The sequence below is a fragment of the Centrocercus urophasianus genome, unplaced genomic scaffold (assembly GCF_019232065.1).
Source record: "Centrocercus urophasianus isolate 14NV4802_14NV808 unplaced genomic scaffold, USGS_Curo_1.0 seq_9, whole genome shotgun sequence".
Taxonomy (NCBI): domain Eukaryota; kingdom Metazoa; phylum Chordata; class Aves; order Galliformes; family Phasianidae; genus Centrocercus; species Centrocercus urophasianus.
In genome coordinates, this window is record NW_024885532.1 from 21,663,203 (window position 1) to 21,677,138 (window position 13,936).

General features: G+C 40.9%; 1 protein-coding gene across 1 annotated transcript; it reads left to right on the forward strand.

The window, feature by feature from the left end:
* The first annotated feature begins 5 nt into the window (after positions 1 to 5).
* LACC1 (laccase domain containing 1) lies at positions 6 to 12,537 on the forward strand. The gene is made up of 6 exons (XM_042839085.1): positions 6 to 194; positions 4,191 to 4,780; positions 6,146 to 6,327; positions 6,826 to 6,991; positions 9,653 to 9,878; positions 10,650 to 12,537. Exons 2-6 carry the CDS (start codon positions 4,213 to 4,215, stop codon positions 10,822 to 10,824), a joined length of 1,317 nt encoding a protein of 438 aa, XP_042695019.1. The 5' UTR covers positions 6 to 194; positions 4,191 to 4,212; the 3' UTR covers positions 10,825 to 12,537.
* Positions 12,538 to 13,936: the final 1,399 nt, after the last annotated feature.

Sequence of the window (13,936 nt, forward strand, 5' to 3'; positions counted from 1 at the left end):
GTGACAGCAACTGAGCAGAGTCTCATCATGAAGAAGAAATACAGGTTCCCATTCCAATCTTACCTAGAATAGGAATTTCCACTTTGTGCAAATCAGCTGCAGGACTGACTGTGAGATGTAATATATATAAAGCTGGCAATGTGTGCTTACATCAGATGATAACTTTCAAGAGGTTGAAAGAACTTCCTGCCTGTGTAAGTAAATTCCTGTGCTTTAAACTCTCGAGTTTACTGATAAAAACTGCGTACACTTTAGTATTTTCATTCTAAGTGGTGATTTGTTTCTTCCACCTTTCCTGAATACTTCTAAGTTAAGAGAAGCAGAATATTTTAATCAAAGTTAAGAGCTCTTTATGACTTTTTTCCCTTTTTAGTTCTTTGTTTTTGAAATTTTAGTGCAAGTGTGCTCTTGTACCTGTTCATTTGGATTGCTTTAGTGGTCTGTTTCCTCTGGGTATCTCTTTTTTTCCAATGTTAAATATTTCTTTCCTTCTCCGAGTTTCTGTAAGATAATGTGACCGTGACCAGTAATATTCACAGATGCAGGAAGTTGCCAGCAATCTTGTCTAGACCAATCTTATGAATTAGACATCTGGGTTTTTTGAAAATTGCTAAAAAGCAAGACATCTTTCTGGGTTGCCTTTACCACTTGGTTTTATTTAATTTACAGTTTCTTTTCTATATTACCTTTGCCTTTCTCTGTCACTCTTGATCTCCTCTCCTCATCTATCATTTTTTATTATATTTTCTTGAAATCTGTGCCACAGGATCATTTTACTGTCTAAATTTTTGTGCGGACAGAGATTCAGAGGGTAAGTGAAACAGTTAACAAGTGGCCTTGATTTGAAGTTGGTGCAAGTATTTGTCTTACATTGTGTACAGAAATGCGCAACTCAGTTTTTGAATGCATTTCATGCAGTTACGTGTAGTGTGACTTTCCATGGAACACTGGGAGTGTAGAGCGTGTTGCTTAAAACCTGAATAATCAGGAATGCATTTCTGGTGAGGCCAGTCTCTTTTCAGTGGTACATGGAGACAGGAGAAGGGGAAACGGACACAAACTGCAACATAGGAAGTTTTGAACAAATGTGCACAAGAACTTCTTTACGTTGAGGTGACGGAGCACTGGAACAGGCTGCCCAGGGAGGTCGTGGAGTCTCCTTCTCTGGAGATATTCAAGTCTCGCCTGGATGCCTACCTGTGTGACCTGCTGTAGGGAAACTGCTTTGGCAGGGGATTTGGTCTCGATGATCTCTGGAGGTCCCTTCCAACCCCTACAATTCTGTGATTCTGTGATTCTGTAACAAGCCAAAACATTGCTTTGCTTGGCAAGCCTGTATTTTGAGTAGGATTTTTTGGAGGGGACTTAGGAAGCAGACATGAACTATATTTCTACTATATGATATATTTCTACTATAACTCTAAGCAAATGTACTTCTGACACTGCTATGAAACAGTAGGCCTTTGCTACAAAACTGGAAGGGTTGGAGGGTGAATCAGCCCCATTGTTTCTGTACATACATCTCAATAACTGCCTCTGCATACTTCTGATAATGCACAGATGGCTTAATAACTATGCAGGCAGTTACCTCTCCTTCAGCAAACACTTTCCTTCCACCCTTTCTTCGGTGGTATTTCTATGGGGAAGTATGAGGACGGCCATGAGCTCTACTTAACTCTCCTCTATTGACATATCTGAAGCAGTATGTGGAACAGTGATCTATTTTTCTACCACACCCCTCTGTTGTACTGCCTTTGCTGGGGCAATTAGCTATACCTAGATGAGGACTTGTCATACTCTTATCTACCTCCCACAGAGAGTGCCAAGGTAAGGAAGGAAATCTCCTGATTTCCCAAGTCGCGATCTTTAACATGAGCCTCTTCTGAAGCTGTTTCCTGAGCAAGCTGTTTTCTCTAATGTCTGTGATCAGTTCTGTGTAAATAATACCCTGAGCAAAATCAAGAGTCGTAAATTCCTTGGCAGATGCTTTTATCTGCTGTCACATTTTGATACTTTCAGCTCACCAGCTTTGATAGTCTCTAATTAATCTTTGTAAGTGTTCAATTCGCAGAAAGGAAAACACCATTTTCAGTCAGGATTGTTTTTCTTCCAGTCTGGAGGAAAGAACAATGAAGAAAACAAAGGATGTTTTCTGTAAAACCCGCTCAGAATAAACAATCCATTAAAACAAGAAGAGTATTTGACCTCTCATTTGAGTGTAGAAACTAGGGTCTACTATCAGACACAAAATGCCAGGAAGGGCACCAAGTGTCTCATGGTGATAGGTCTCAAGTACACACTGATACACTGCATGTTCTGCTTGATAATGAAATACTGTGAAGTCAGCGTGTGTAGTTAGAGGAAAATGAGGAACTGGGACAGAAGAATGGTCCCAGATATTATCTGATATATATGGCTCTGGTAATAGAGCACTGAGTTTAAAGACTCATAACACTCAAATTCGTTGTTCCTGTAAACTAGTAATTTGTGTTCATGAACAGTTCATTTCTGTGTAGGAATATATAATAAAAATATAGGAATATATAATAAAAAGTGGAAGTATCTCACAATCCACAAGACAAGCTATGTACTACAGGATGATAGCAGCTAGCAGAAACTGAAACACGAGGATTGTTTATTTCTTGCGCTGCTTGGCAAAGTTTCAGTATGCTGTGCTGAGTTCCTACGTGTCCTGAGAAGAAGAACTATGCCTAACATATAACCCCCAGAACAGAAGTCAGAAATGAGCAAACTGATGCTGTTGGTAATGCGAAAGGGAAGAAATAAATATCTTATGAGGAGAAAACATGTGGCTGTATTCAGAACCCAACACCAATACTGCCAGTAGGGGTATCAGATACGAGCTCCACCTCAGCAGCAAATGTATGAAGTGCCTCCAAAAAATTGTTCTAGAAATTCCTTGTCTCCCAGCAAGTTTAAATTATGAAAACCTCCCTCTTTGATACCCCTCACAGAAGGTCTTGGCAGTCAGAGATCAAGAAGATCGGTACATTAATGTGTGTTAAGAGATTCAATAAATCTAATGTTAAGAACAAACCCTTTTTCATCTCTGATCTCGGATAAAACTTAGGTGAGATAGTAGACAAATTAAAAAGTATGTAAAATAATTTCAATTTCCTGTAGTTTTCGTAGAATCACAATATCAGAGAGTGGCTTGAGGTTGGGAGGGACCATAAAGCCCATTGAGTTCCAAGCCCCCTGCAGCAGGCAAGGTTGCCAGCCACCAGCTCAGGCTGCCCAGGGGCCCATCCAACCTGGCATTGAGTGCCTCCAGGGATGGGGCACCCACAGCTTCTCTGGGCAGCCTGCCCCAGGGCCTCACCATCCTGAGTAAATAATTTCCTCCTAACATCCAACCTAAAGCTCCCTTCATTTAGTTTAAAACTGTCCCCCCTTGTCTTATCACTATCTGCCCATGTATTAATTCCATCTCCCTTCTGTTTGTAAGTTCCCTTTAGGCAATGAGATCTCCCTGGACACTTCTACAGGCTGAAGAAGCCCAGCTCCTTTATCTTTTCCCCATAGGAGAGGTGCTCTAGCCTTCTGATGATCTTCATGGCCTCTTCTGGCCTTGCTCCAACAGCTCCACATTTTTCTTGTGTTGGGGGCCCAGGTCAAACAGACACAGATCAGACACAGAACTCCATGTGGGGCGTCACAAGGGTAGAGCATAGGGGAGCAATATTATCCCTTATCCTGCTGGTCACTCCTCTTTTGATGTAGCTCAGGATACAGTTAGCCTGGATTTGAGCTGCAAATGCACACTGCTGGCTTACTTCCACTTACTCATCCACCAGAACCCCCAAGTCCTTCTCTGCTGGGATGCTTTTAAGGAGTTCTCCCTGTCTATACACACATGTGGAACTGCTGCAACCCAAATGCAACAACTTGCACTTGACCTTGTTGAATTTCATTAGGTTCAAGTGGGCCTGCTTCTCAAGGTTGTCCAGGTCCCCTTCTGTCATAAACTTATTTTGCTGCCCTACTTCTGCATCATCTTTTTATGGAGTAGAGGAAATTCTAAGAAAAGTACTACTGCTCTGTCACTTTATCTACATGTTACCATTAAAAGCATTGCTTGAACAACATAACTGTGTTTAAACTGAAGGTGCCAGTGTCCCCCACTCCCCTTTTTTTCTTTTTTCTTTTTTTTTTTTTGCTACCTGTAGGAATTTTTAAGCAGCCAGGAATATGGTGGAAGCAGTACTGATTGATCTGTTCAGCCTGCCAGCCAACTTACACAGTGACATTCAAGGAGTACTGCATAACACCCTGGAAACTATTGAGAAGTGCTCTTCCACTCCTGCTCCATTTGTGTATGTCATGTGCTGCCAGATGCCAGAGAGTGAAAGGAAAGGTGAACAAGAATCCTTGTTTCCAGCTCTGAGAGATTTCCAGAGTATGAAGGAAGGACTTGAGGTGGTATGTGCTCAGACTACAGCTGCTGTGTTGTACACCATCAAACAAATACTTGATGAAAAGGACTTAAGCATCATTAAAGTTATTCTCCCCACCCTAAGGAAAGAATCAGTGAAAGTATATATAGACCATCTCTTTACTGCAGTCTACCAGTTTGAATTTGAGGATTTAAACGTGGCAACTGATTGTAATAACCTGCAGACGATTGGACCAAAGAGTGAAGAGCAAACAGTTTCTACACAGGATGTGGCACTCATCCGAAGTGAGATTCAGATGCACTTGGAAAGCCTGCCAAGCCTGAAAGGGGAGCTCACCATCCTCAAATCTTCCCTAATTCCAGGTAGAGTGCTATCCCAGCTAACAGATTTTATGTAGACTGCTCCTGAATGAATCTCTTCAAGGGTATTGCAAAATGGGTAAGATGTGGAAATACCTAAGCAAATATCTCCATGTGGTATTATAATAGTGTATCATGTCTGTAAGAGGGGAAGTGACAGTGCAAATACAGTAAAAGACCTGCAAGTCTTTTCCAGAACATGGTCAGAGGAGAAAGAGGCCTAGGTCTAATGAGAGCACTTTTGCAGACAGTAAAATCCCTTTCCCTCTATCTGGGAATTACATGCTTTGAGAGTTACTGTCGTATTCTGGAAAGGCAGGGTAGGACTTTTTCCCCAGTCTGCAGCCTCATGCACGCCTGGCTGATCAGACTCATGGCTCAGTGTCCCCGCTATGACAAGGTACAGCTTACTGCATCATGACTCTCAAACAATTACGGAGTCTCTTGGTTCAGAGGAAAACTAAGAGGTTCCCTACTGCAAAAATTTGGAACTGTGTTTCCCTTAAAAACATGTCTGAAGTGATCCAGGAAATAAAAGGAACGCAGATTACTTAAAGCCATCTGCCTTCATTATGTTTCAAGCTTTTTTCTGCGACTTTTACCCAACTGCACAAAAGATATTTCAAAACTTAACTCTGATTATGTCACTAAGTTTGTCAACCATCAAGACAGCAAATACCGGTTCTGGGGCTTTTTTTCAGGATTCAGCTTTGCCATGCAGAACCCTCACCCTAACATGAAACCCAGCAACTCCTTTTGGTGCATGAGATCACAATACAGACTCTGTACTGTAAAAACAGAGGACTTTTCCAGTAATGTGAGAAATTCTTGATCCTTCCACTGCACTTCAAAAAGATGTTTGAGATTCTTGAAGTCTTGAGAACTGGTACTTCATTTGCCACTTTGAAATAATAGAATCGTAGAATGGCCTGAGTTGAAAAGGAACTCAATGATCATCTAGTTTCAACCCCCCTGCTATGTGCAGGGTTGCCAACCACCAGACCAGGCTGCCCAGAGCCACATCCAGCCTAGCCTTGAATGCCTCCAGGGATGGGGCATTTTAAACATTATTAAAAGTTGATTAAAAAAATATATTCTCCTTTCCTGAGTGAGTTGCCTCTTCTCTTGGATTTGCACAACACCTCTGTCAGGAGCCAGGCAACATCTGCCAGGCCTCCATCTCCTCAAACCTCTCGGAGAATTATGATTATGAACAAGAGGGAGAATTTAAATGGCAGAGTTGAATAAGAGGTAAAGCAGCACTGAACTTCTTTGTCTGATTTCAGTTCTCTTCAGTATAGAGCCATGTAATATTTGGACTAGTCTTGTGTTGAAAGCAAGTGCTTGTTGTCTTTCTTTCTTTGTCAGATGACATCTTCCTACATGGATTCACCACAAGGACAGGTGGGATCTCCTACATACCAACTCTAAGCTCCTGCAATCTTTTCAGCAGTTCTAAGCGGAGGGATCCACAAGCTGTTGTTAAAGAAAACCTCCGCAGGCTTGCTAATGCTGCGGGATTTAATCCAGAGAACTTTCACAGAGTCAAGGTATGTTATCAAACAACGGGTCTGTGTAAAATAATCAAATCTTCCTTTATATATCACTGGCTAAAAGTGTAGGTATTACTTTTATCTTTCTAAGCAAGGACCTGCAAAAAGCAGAGCAATTAAAACATTTATCCTGGCACTTTAAATGAGGAAATTGCCATCCAGACTGTCAGCCGTTGGTACAATATGGAGCAGCAGCATTGTTTCTTCCAAGTATATTCTAACTTTTGATTTACCACAGAGTAGAATAATCAGATAAACAATCAATGCAGGTTTTCTTAAAAAACAAACAAACAATACCACTTCTTTAGTGTCTCTCTACTGTTACATCTGCATGGTATTTGAACAAGAGAGTGCCTCATTTCCATGCATAGCAACTGGTGCAGAAGAGATTTTTCTATGCAAGAAAAATCCCAACCAAAACCACAACCAACTTGCATTAATCAGAATGTTTTTTACTGTCTCACCACTGTACACATTGTGCTTTTATTTTGACAGACTGATCATGCTAACGCTGTGTATGTAATGGGAAAGACAGAGCCTGACAGCTATGATGGAATAGTTACAAATCAGAAAGGTGTTACAATAGCAGCTCCAGGGGCTGATTGCATACCATTGCTGTTTGCTGATCCTGTCAGAAAAGTCTGTGGTGCTGCTCATTCTGGTAAGGACTTTAAATCACAGAGATCAAAATAACTAGAAGACTAGAAGAATAACTAGAAGAATAGCTTGTTTACTAAGCTATGAAATTTGTTGATTTCATAGCTGTAATAATAATTACGTGTACTTCTTGGACGTGAAAACTAAATAATTTTTTTCTATGCACCATCAAACTTCATGTGGAAAGAACAGTTATAAATCCAGTGCCCACAAAAATCACTTTGGATTGGATGAAAAGTTTGGTTGGCCTAGACAATGAGTGTAAAACCAAAGCAAGGATGGGTATGACAGTGTGCAGATATGTCTGACTTTAGTATACGTCCCAAATGTTAGGCTAGATCATGTATACTGTGATAAGATTTTCCTGTTGGAGCTTTTTTATTTCATAAAAACATTGTATTTATCAGGGATAATGCAGAGCTAAGAGGTTATTCACAGCTTTGATGCTAGTACTCACCTTTATATGGTGGGAAGCTTCACCCCTACATGGAACTTGTGAGTAATTGTCTACTTCATACAGTTGTTCATGCCTTCAAAAAAATTATCCAAAATAAAGACAGATCTGTGACTCATCCTAAGAGGATGAAGACTTTGACATTCCTTCAATAAAGCTGTTGTTCTCCAGCCTAGTGAGTTTGGGTCAGGGAAATGAAGAGGAGTGCTAAGTCTATCATGGCTGTCTGGGAGACAGGGGAAAGTGGTTTATAATGAGGAGAAGGGATGGAGAGAATTTTATCCGCTCTTGAAAGTTTTAAGAATTTGAAGTTATACACTGTTAAGTGTTCAATACTAAAAACTGTAAAATATGGTTGATCTGCAGTTGTTCCTTTCTTTGCTGCCTCTTCATTTTTCTAGTCCTGCCTTTTCTGACCTACCACGTGGTTCCCTGAACACATACTAGTGCCTTCTCCAAGAATACCTCCCATCTACAGTCTGAACTCCCACAGTCTGTCTCCCCAGTTTTGGCCCTCGTTCCCATATCACAGTCACGGAATCACAGAATCACAGAATCACCCGGGTTGGAAGGGACCTCAAGGATCATGTAGTTCCAACCCCCCTGCCTAGCAGGGCCACCAAACATGCACATTCAGATCAGGTTGCCCAGGACCCCGTCCAACCTGGCCTTAAACACATCCAAGGACGGGGCATCCACAACCTCCCTGGGCAGCCCGTTCCAGGGCCTAACCACTCTCCTTGTATAGAACTTCCCCCTAACATCCAACCTAAATCTTCCCTCCTTCAACTTGGATCCATTTCTCCTAGTCCTGCTGTTGTCAGCCCTTTTGAAGAGTTTACTCCCCTCCTGGGTGTAGGTTCCCTTCAGGTATTGATAGGCTGCAATGAGGTCACCCCGCAGCCTTCTCTTCTCCAGGCTGAACAAGCCCAACTCCCTCAGCCTGTCCTCATAGGGGAGGTGCTCCAGCCCCCTGATCATCTTAGTCGCCCTCCTCTGGACCCTTTCCAAAATCTCAATGTCTTTCTTGTACTGAGGGCTCCACACCTGGACACAGTACTCCAGATGGGGCCTCACAAGAGCCAAGTAGAGAGGGACAATCACCTCACCACAGTCTTCACAGTCTTAAAGTTTTCCTTTCCTAAATCCTTTCCTTCCTGTCCAGTCCCACCTCAGTTGATGTCTAACTTGAACACATGTTGCTACAAATACAAATACAGACAATCAGATATAGGGTCATTTCAGTCTTTGGATGTAGAAAACAGGAGAAGTTATTAGGATAACCTGGCCTTCAGAGTGAGACACTGCAATGCAAAGACTTCCCAGGACTCAAATTCAGATAGAAAGACTCAAAGATGTGTTTCCTTCAAACTATTCTGAATAATGTCAGAGTGTGAAGTTTGAGGCTGGAGGTCTGAGCCTTCTTTTTTTTTTTTTTTTCTTTTTCTCAAATAACAGTAAAAATATTTTCAACATATTACAAAAATACACTTCTGACTGTAGCATGTTTCTGTCATGATATATCCCCACTTACAGAATCACAGAAACACCAAGGTTGGAAAAAACCTACAGGATCATCCAGTCCAACCATCTACCTATTGCCAATAGTTCTCACTAAGCCATGTCCCTCAACACAACATCCAGCCTTTCCTTGAACACCCCCAGGGTTGGTGACTCCACCACCTCCCTGGGCAGCCCATTCCAGTGCCTGGCCACTCTTCCAGAGAAGTAGTATTTCCTAATGTTCAGCCTAAATCTCCCCTGGCACAGCTTGAAGCCATTCCCTCTAGTCCGATCACCAGTTACATGAGGGAAGAGGCCAACCCCCAGCTCACTACAACCTCCCTGCAGGCAGTTACAGAGAGCAGTAAGGTCTCCCCTGAGCCTCCTCTTCTCCAGACTGAACAATCCCAGCTCCTTCAGCTGCTTTAAATGTTGCAGGATCAGAGGAGCTGTAAAATAGGTTCTAGTTGCCAAAACTAGGACACTTGGAGGAAGGAATTCTGGAATCCTAATGCAAACATTTCTCTCCACTTTAAATCTCCATAAAACGATGACGTAATCATCATGTCACATCATCATACAAAACATGACAGTTGTTTATTTTTTAAACACTACTTTTGCTGAATCTTAATTAATAACGTACTTTTATTTAATATAAAGTTGAAGAGAAAATTTAGATTTTTTTTTTCACCCTCTCATTTCTTACAGGATGGAAAGGCACACTGTTAGGAGTTTCCATGGCCACAGTAAACGCTATGGTATCTGAATACAGATGTAATGTGAAAGATATCCTTGTGGTCCTGGGTCCATCTGTAGGACCTTGCTGCTATAAACTTCCTCGTGAATCAGCTGAAGAGTTTCACAGAATTGATCCAAAGTGTGTGCGACAGTTTGACTCTGCAGCTCCATATGTTGATATTAGAAGAGCAACACGGTAAGTCTGCGGAGTGCATTTCCATGGCAAATAGCTTTTTTATTTTGGCTATTTTTGTGCTGAGTAAACTAGATATGAAAGCAAAAGGACTCATAGTGCTAATTCCACATTAGTTATCAAAATAGCATTGCCCAGCAGTGTTATGATGAGGGTTCTCTCCATCCTGAAGTGCTCTCTAGCACTTTGTAGGTCAACAAATGATACCTTTTGAATGAAAGATATCTACTCACCTTTGCTGGGATTCAACTATTATTCTGCTGTCATACTTTTAGTTTTTGGATTTTATATATATATATATATATATATTAGAAACATTTAATTTGAAATATATGTATATATATTTATTTCAAATTAAGTGTTTCTAATGGCTGCAGAAAAGATTGCATATTGTGGTCCAGACCACAATATGAGCACAATTAGTTCAGTTGATGCTTGAGCTTCTTTCTGAATAGTGTGAATTACAGAATCATAGAATGGCCTGGGTTGAAAAGAACCACAATGATCATCTACTTTCAACCCCCTGCTGTGTGCAGGGTCGCCAACCAGCAGACCAGGCTGCCCAGAGCCACATCCAGCCTGGCCTTGAATGCCCCCAGGGAATGGGCATCCACAGCCTCCTTGGGCAACCTGTTCCAGTGCGTCACCACCCTCTGAGTGAAAAACTTCCCCCTAATATCTAACCTAAACCTCCCTTGTCTCAGTTTAAAACTGTTCCTATTAAATGTGGAGATGTAAAAGAAAAGTTTTGTTTTCTGTTTGTCTTCTTTGAAGGATTCTTCTGGAGAGTGGTGGCATTCTTCCTGAGAACATCCAAGATGATTCTGTCACAGACCAGAACCAAAACATCACTTTCTGTACTGCATGCCACCCTGATAAATTTTATTCTCACTTTCGTGATGGCACTAACTTTGGTACACAGATTGGTTTCATATCAATCAAAGACTGACAGAGTACCCCATAATATGAAGTATTATTTAGACAGTAAGTCTGGTTGCCTTGTGCTCTCCTCACAGAATTTCTTCCTTCTTTGTTTCATGAACTTGCAATGGGAAGTACAAAGCACTTGAGATTCTCCTGCTTCTTCCCTTCCCTGCCATTCTGAGGAAAGAAGAGCTGCCTTGTGTAAGGAGCCAATAATTCAAAAGGAAACAAGGACAATCCACAACAGTAATGAAGCACTTCTGTAATGCCAGGTGCACGTTCCCAGCCAGATGCAAGCCTCTATTATCTTGCCCTCTTGACCAAATATTTCCCATAAACTTCATTATCTTAAGGTAGTAAAAACACACACAAAAAAGCCACTACAGTCTTAATTAGCACCTGGATTAGTCTTCTGAATTAATTTAAAGTTGACATTAATAATGAAGAAAAGGAAACCTGTATTAACTCTTTGGGTTACACCCCAGTGTAGTAATTTCAGCAAAAGGTTCACATTATGAAATTGTGTGCCTGGGATTGTTTCTGTTTGGATTAGTTTAAGGAAGTGCTCCAAGGTACTTAAAGAAAATAATGTGAAGGTAGGACAGAAGCAAGATCCCTCGGGAAAGATACTGCAAACATATTAATGTTTCATTTATTGTGTTCCAAATGAATAACAATTTCGTGATATTCATTTGAACACTCTTTAGTTGTGAAAAAAACCGAACAACTAAGACTTAATATAAGCTAGATAAGATAGCATCTATGTTCATGTTTCCTAAGGATTTTTTCTTTAAATCAGTCGTGCTCTGCTAATGTTCACTTAGATAGTTCTGTAGTGCCAAGTTATTTAATAAATATAAAAAAAAATGAGAGAGAATATAGCCTCAGTTAATTTTCCAGCAGTTGGCACGCTTATGTTCCTAATAAATTCCAAGTGTGCACCGTTTTCTTATGGCCATAGAAAATTTGCCTCCAGATGTTGCAAACAGATGTCGAAAGACCAGGTTGCATAGGGGGCTTTGAACAACCTGGTGTAGTGGGAGGTGTCCCTGCTTATGGCAGTCGGGTTGCAACTGGATGGGCTTTAAGATCCATTCCAACCCAAACCATTCTCTAATACTATGCTTCTGTGTGATAGTTTTTGACGCGAACAGTGAAACTTCCCACTCTTTTAAAGTTCGGTTGTGTTTTGTCCACTAGAGGTCAGTGCTCGCTCACTTTGCTCTTCCATCCTTGGCTGCTGTGTATATTTGGGTTTTCAAACAGAATTTTGTAAAGCACTGAGGAGCACTTTTGCCTGTGTCATCATCTGCCATGTTATTCCGATATAGGTGCTTGAAGAGCGATCTGTTTTTCATTTTGTCGGGCTGTGATTCAGAACTGACAAAATTGAAAGTTTCCTTGTCCTCTGCTAGAATAGATATTTTAAAAGCTTTTATTTTACTTTTGAATGGCACTTGTTAGAGAAAGACTTGGTACTGAGTATGTTGCCTTCCGACTATAACTAAATACTAAAAATATTTCCTCCAATTCTCCTACTTTATTAGAAATATTATCTGCCTTCTGCTGTAGTACCACAGTTTCAATTCAGAATAAAGGTCCAGTTACCTCTTAAAAATCTCACCATGATTTTCATCATTCTTGGTTTCTGTAAATTCACTGTGGTGATGTTCACAGCTGGGGTCAGACTGGATGTTCAAGATCCAGGAGGAACAACGCTCTGCAAGCTTAAAGCTACCAAGCATGTTACTGCATGACAGCTAGTCATGTGTGGCATGTGTATGTATTGTGTGTATGTATATATATGTATTATCAACTTATTCCAAGTATAGAATGATATAAGTACGCTTAAAGACTTGTCTTGATGTGCTGGATTAAAGCAACCTGCTTTCACCTTTCAGTTCTGCCCCTGTGCCCCAGTATCTCAGTGTGAACCATTTTATGGGCACTAATTGATGTAGCAGGAGAATGATGCAGGCAACTTCCCTTCTGCTGTTTCAAGTACGGAGGCAGCAGCACCATGCTGCCTCCATTCAATCCCTGCACCTACAGCTCTGACAGAGCTTGTCAGCTTCTTTCTCCTAATCTTCTTCCTGGGTGGGTTGAGAGCATGCAATCCAAAGCAGTGGAGTTACTCAGCTTACAAGGCACTGCTCAGCTGCTGAAGCACATTACAGATACCCACGTGCCTGCTGTTAGCCCAGCTCACCTCCAAGATGGTTTTTACAATAATGCATTTTGCTTTGTAGTGAGCAAAAAGACCTTGAGGCCATGCTAGTTACCACAGTTCAAATGCTCAAACAGCACAGTAAGTAACAGTAACTTGATAGCGATGGTAAACCCTGGCTTGTTGCTACTTGCTTAAGAACAACAGCAAAGACTTCTTCTGTTTAGAAAAGTACCATTTACAGGTCATGGTAGGACTGTACAAGCTGGGCAGGGTGTGGGAATGAGAAGAAACACCACAGGCTTTACCTTTTAGAAGGCAAATTGATTGCACAGTCTTTGATCATTAGTTCTTTTGCACTAAATTAACCTACACTATAAACCTGTCAAGACAGGAAGCGGGCTTTTGTATATAGATCACTGAGGTGGAGAACTCCAATAAATAAATAATAATAATAATACTGAGTTTCCAAACGGGTTGAGTTGTATATTATGCAGAGTCACTGCCAAAAATAACATATTTATTTCTGATTAAAAAATAATAATAATAAAGCTTAAAGCGAGGTCATGATAAAAAGCAGAAAACATTATTTTGCATCTGTATGGAAGGATTTTTATTTATTCATTTTTATTACTGCTGCTCACTTAAAGGTCCCAAGCAGATTGTACCTGATTCACTGCCACTGGGGAAGCTCCTAAAAAACTTCATGAACTGTTCGTCTGTGCCTTCCTATTGACCTGCTCTCATTCATTAACCTCACCCATGAATAAATTAGCTGCCTCTGCCCCATTATTAAGTTATTAAATAGCATTATTAATTATGATTGTGGTTTGCCCTGAGGGGAGAGCAAATACAGGATCACACTGAATATTGGTTTGGGTAAACATTACTGTGCAGTTAACATTTTTTGCTCATGTCAGTGCTGAACATGGGTCTCTTTAATTGCATTCATATATCAAAATGGAGTGTA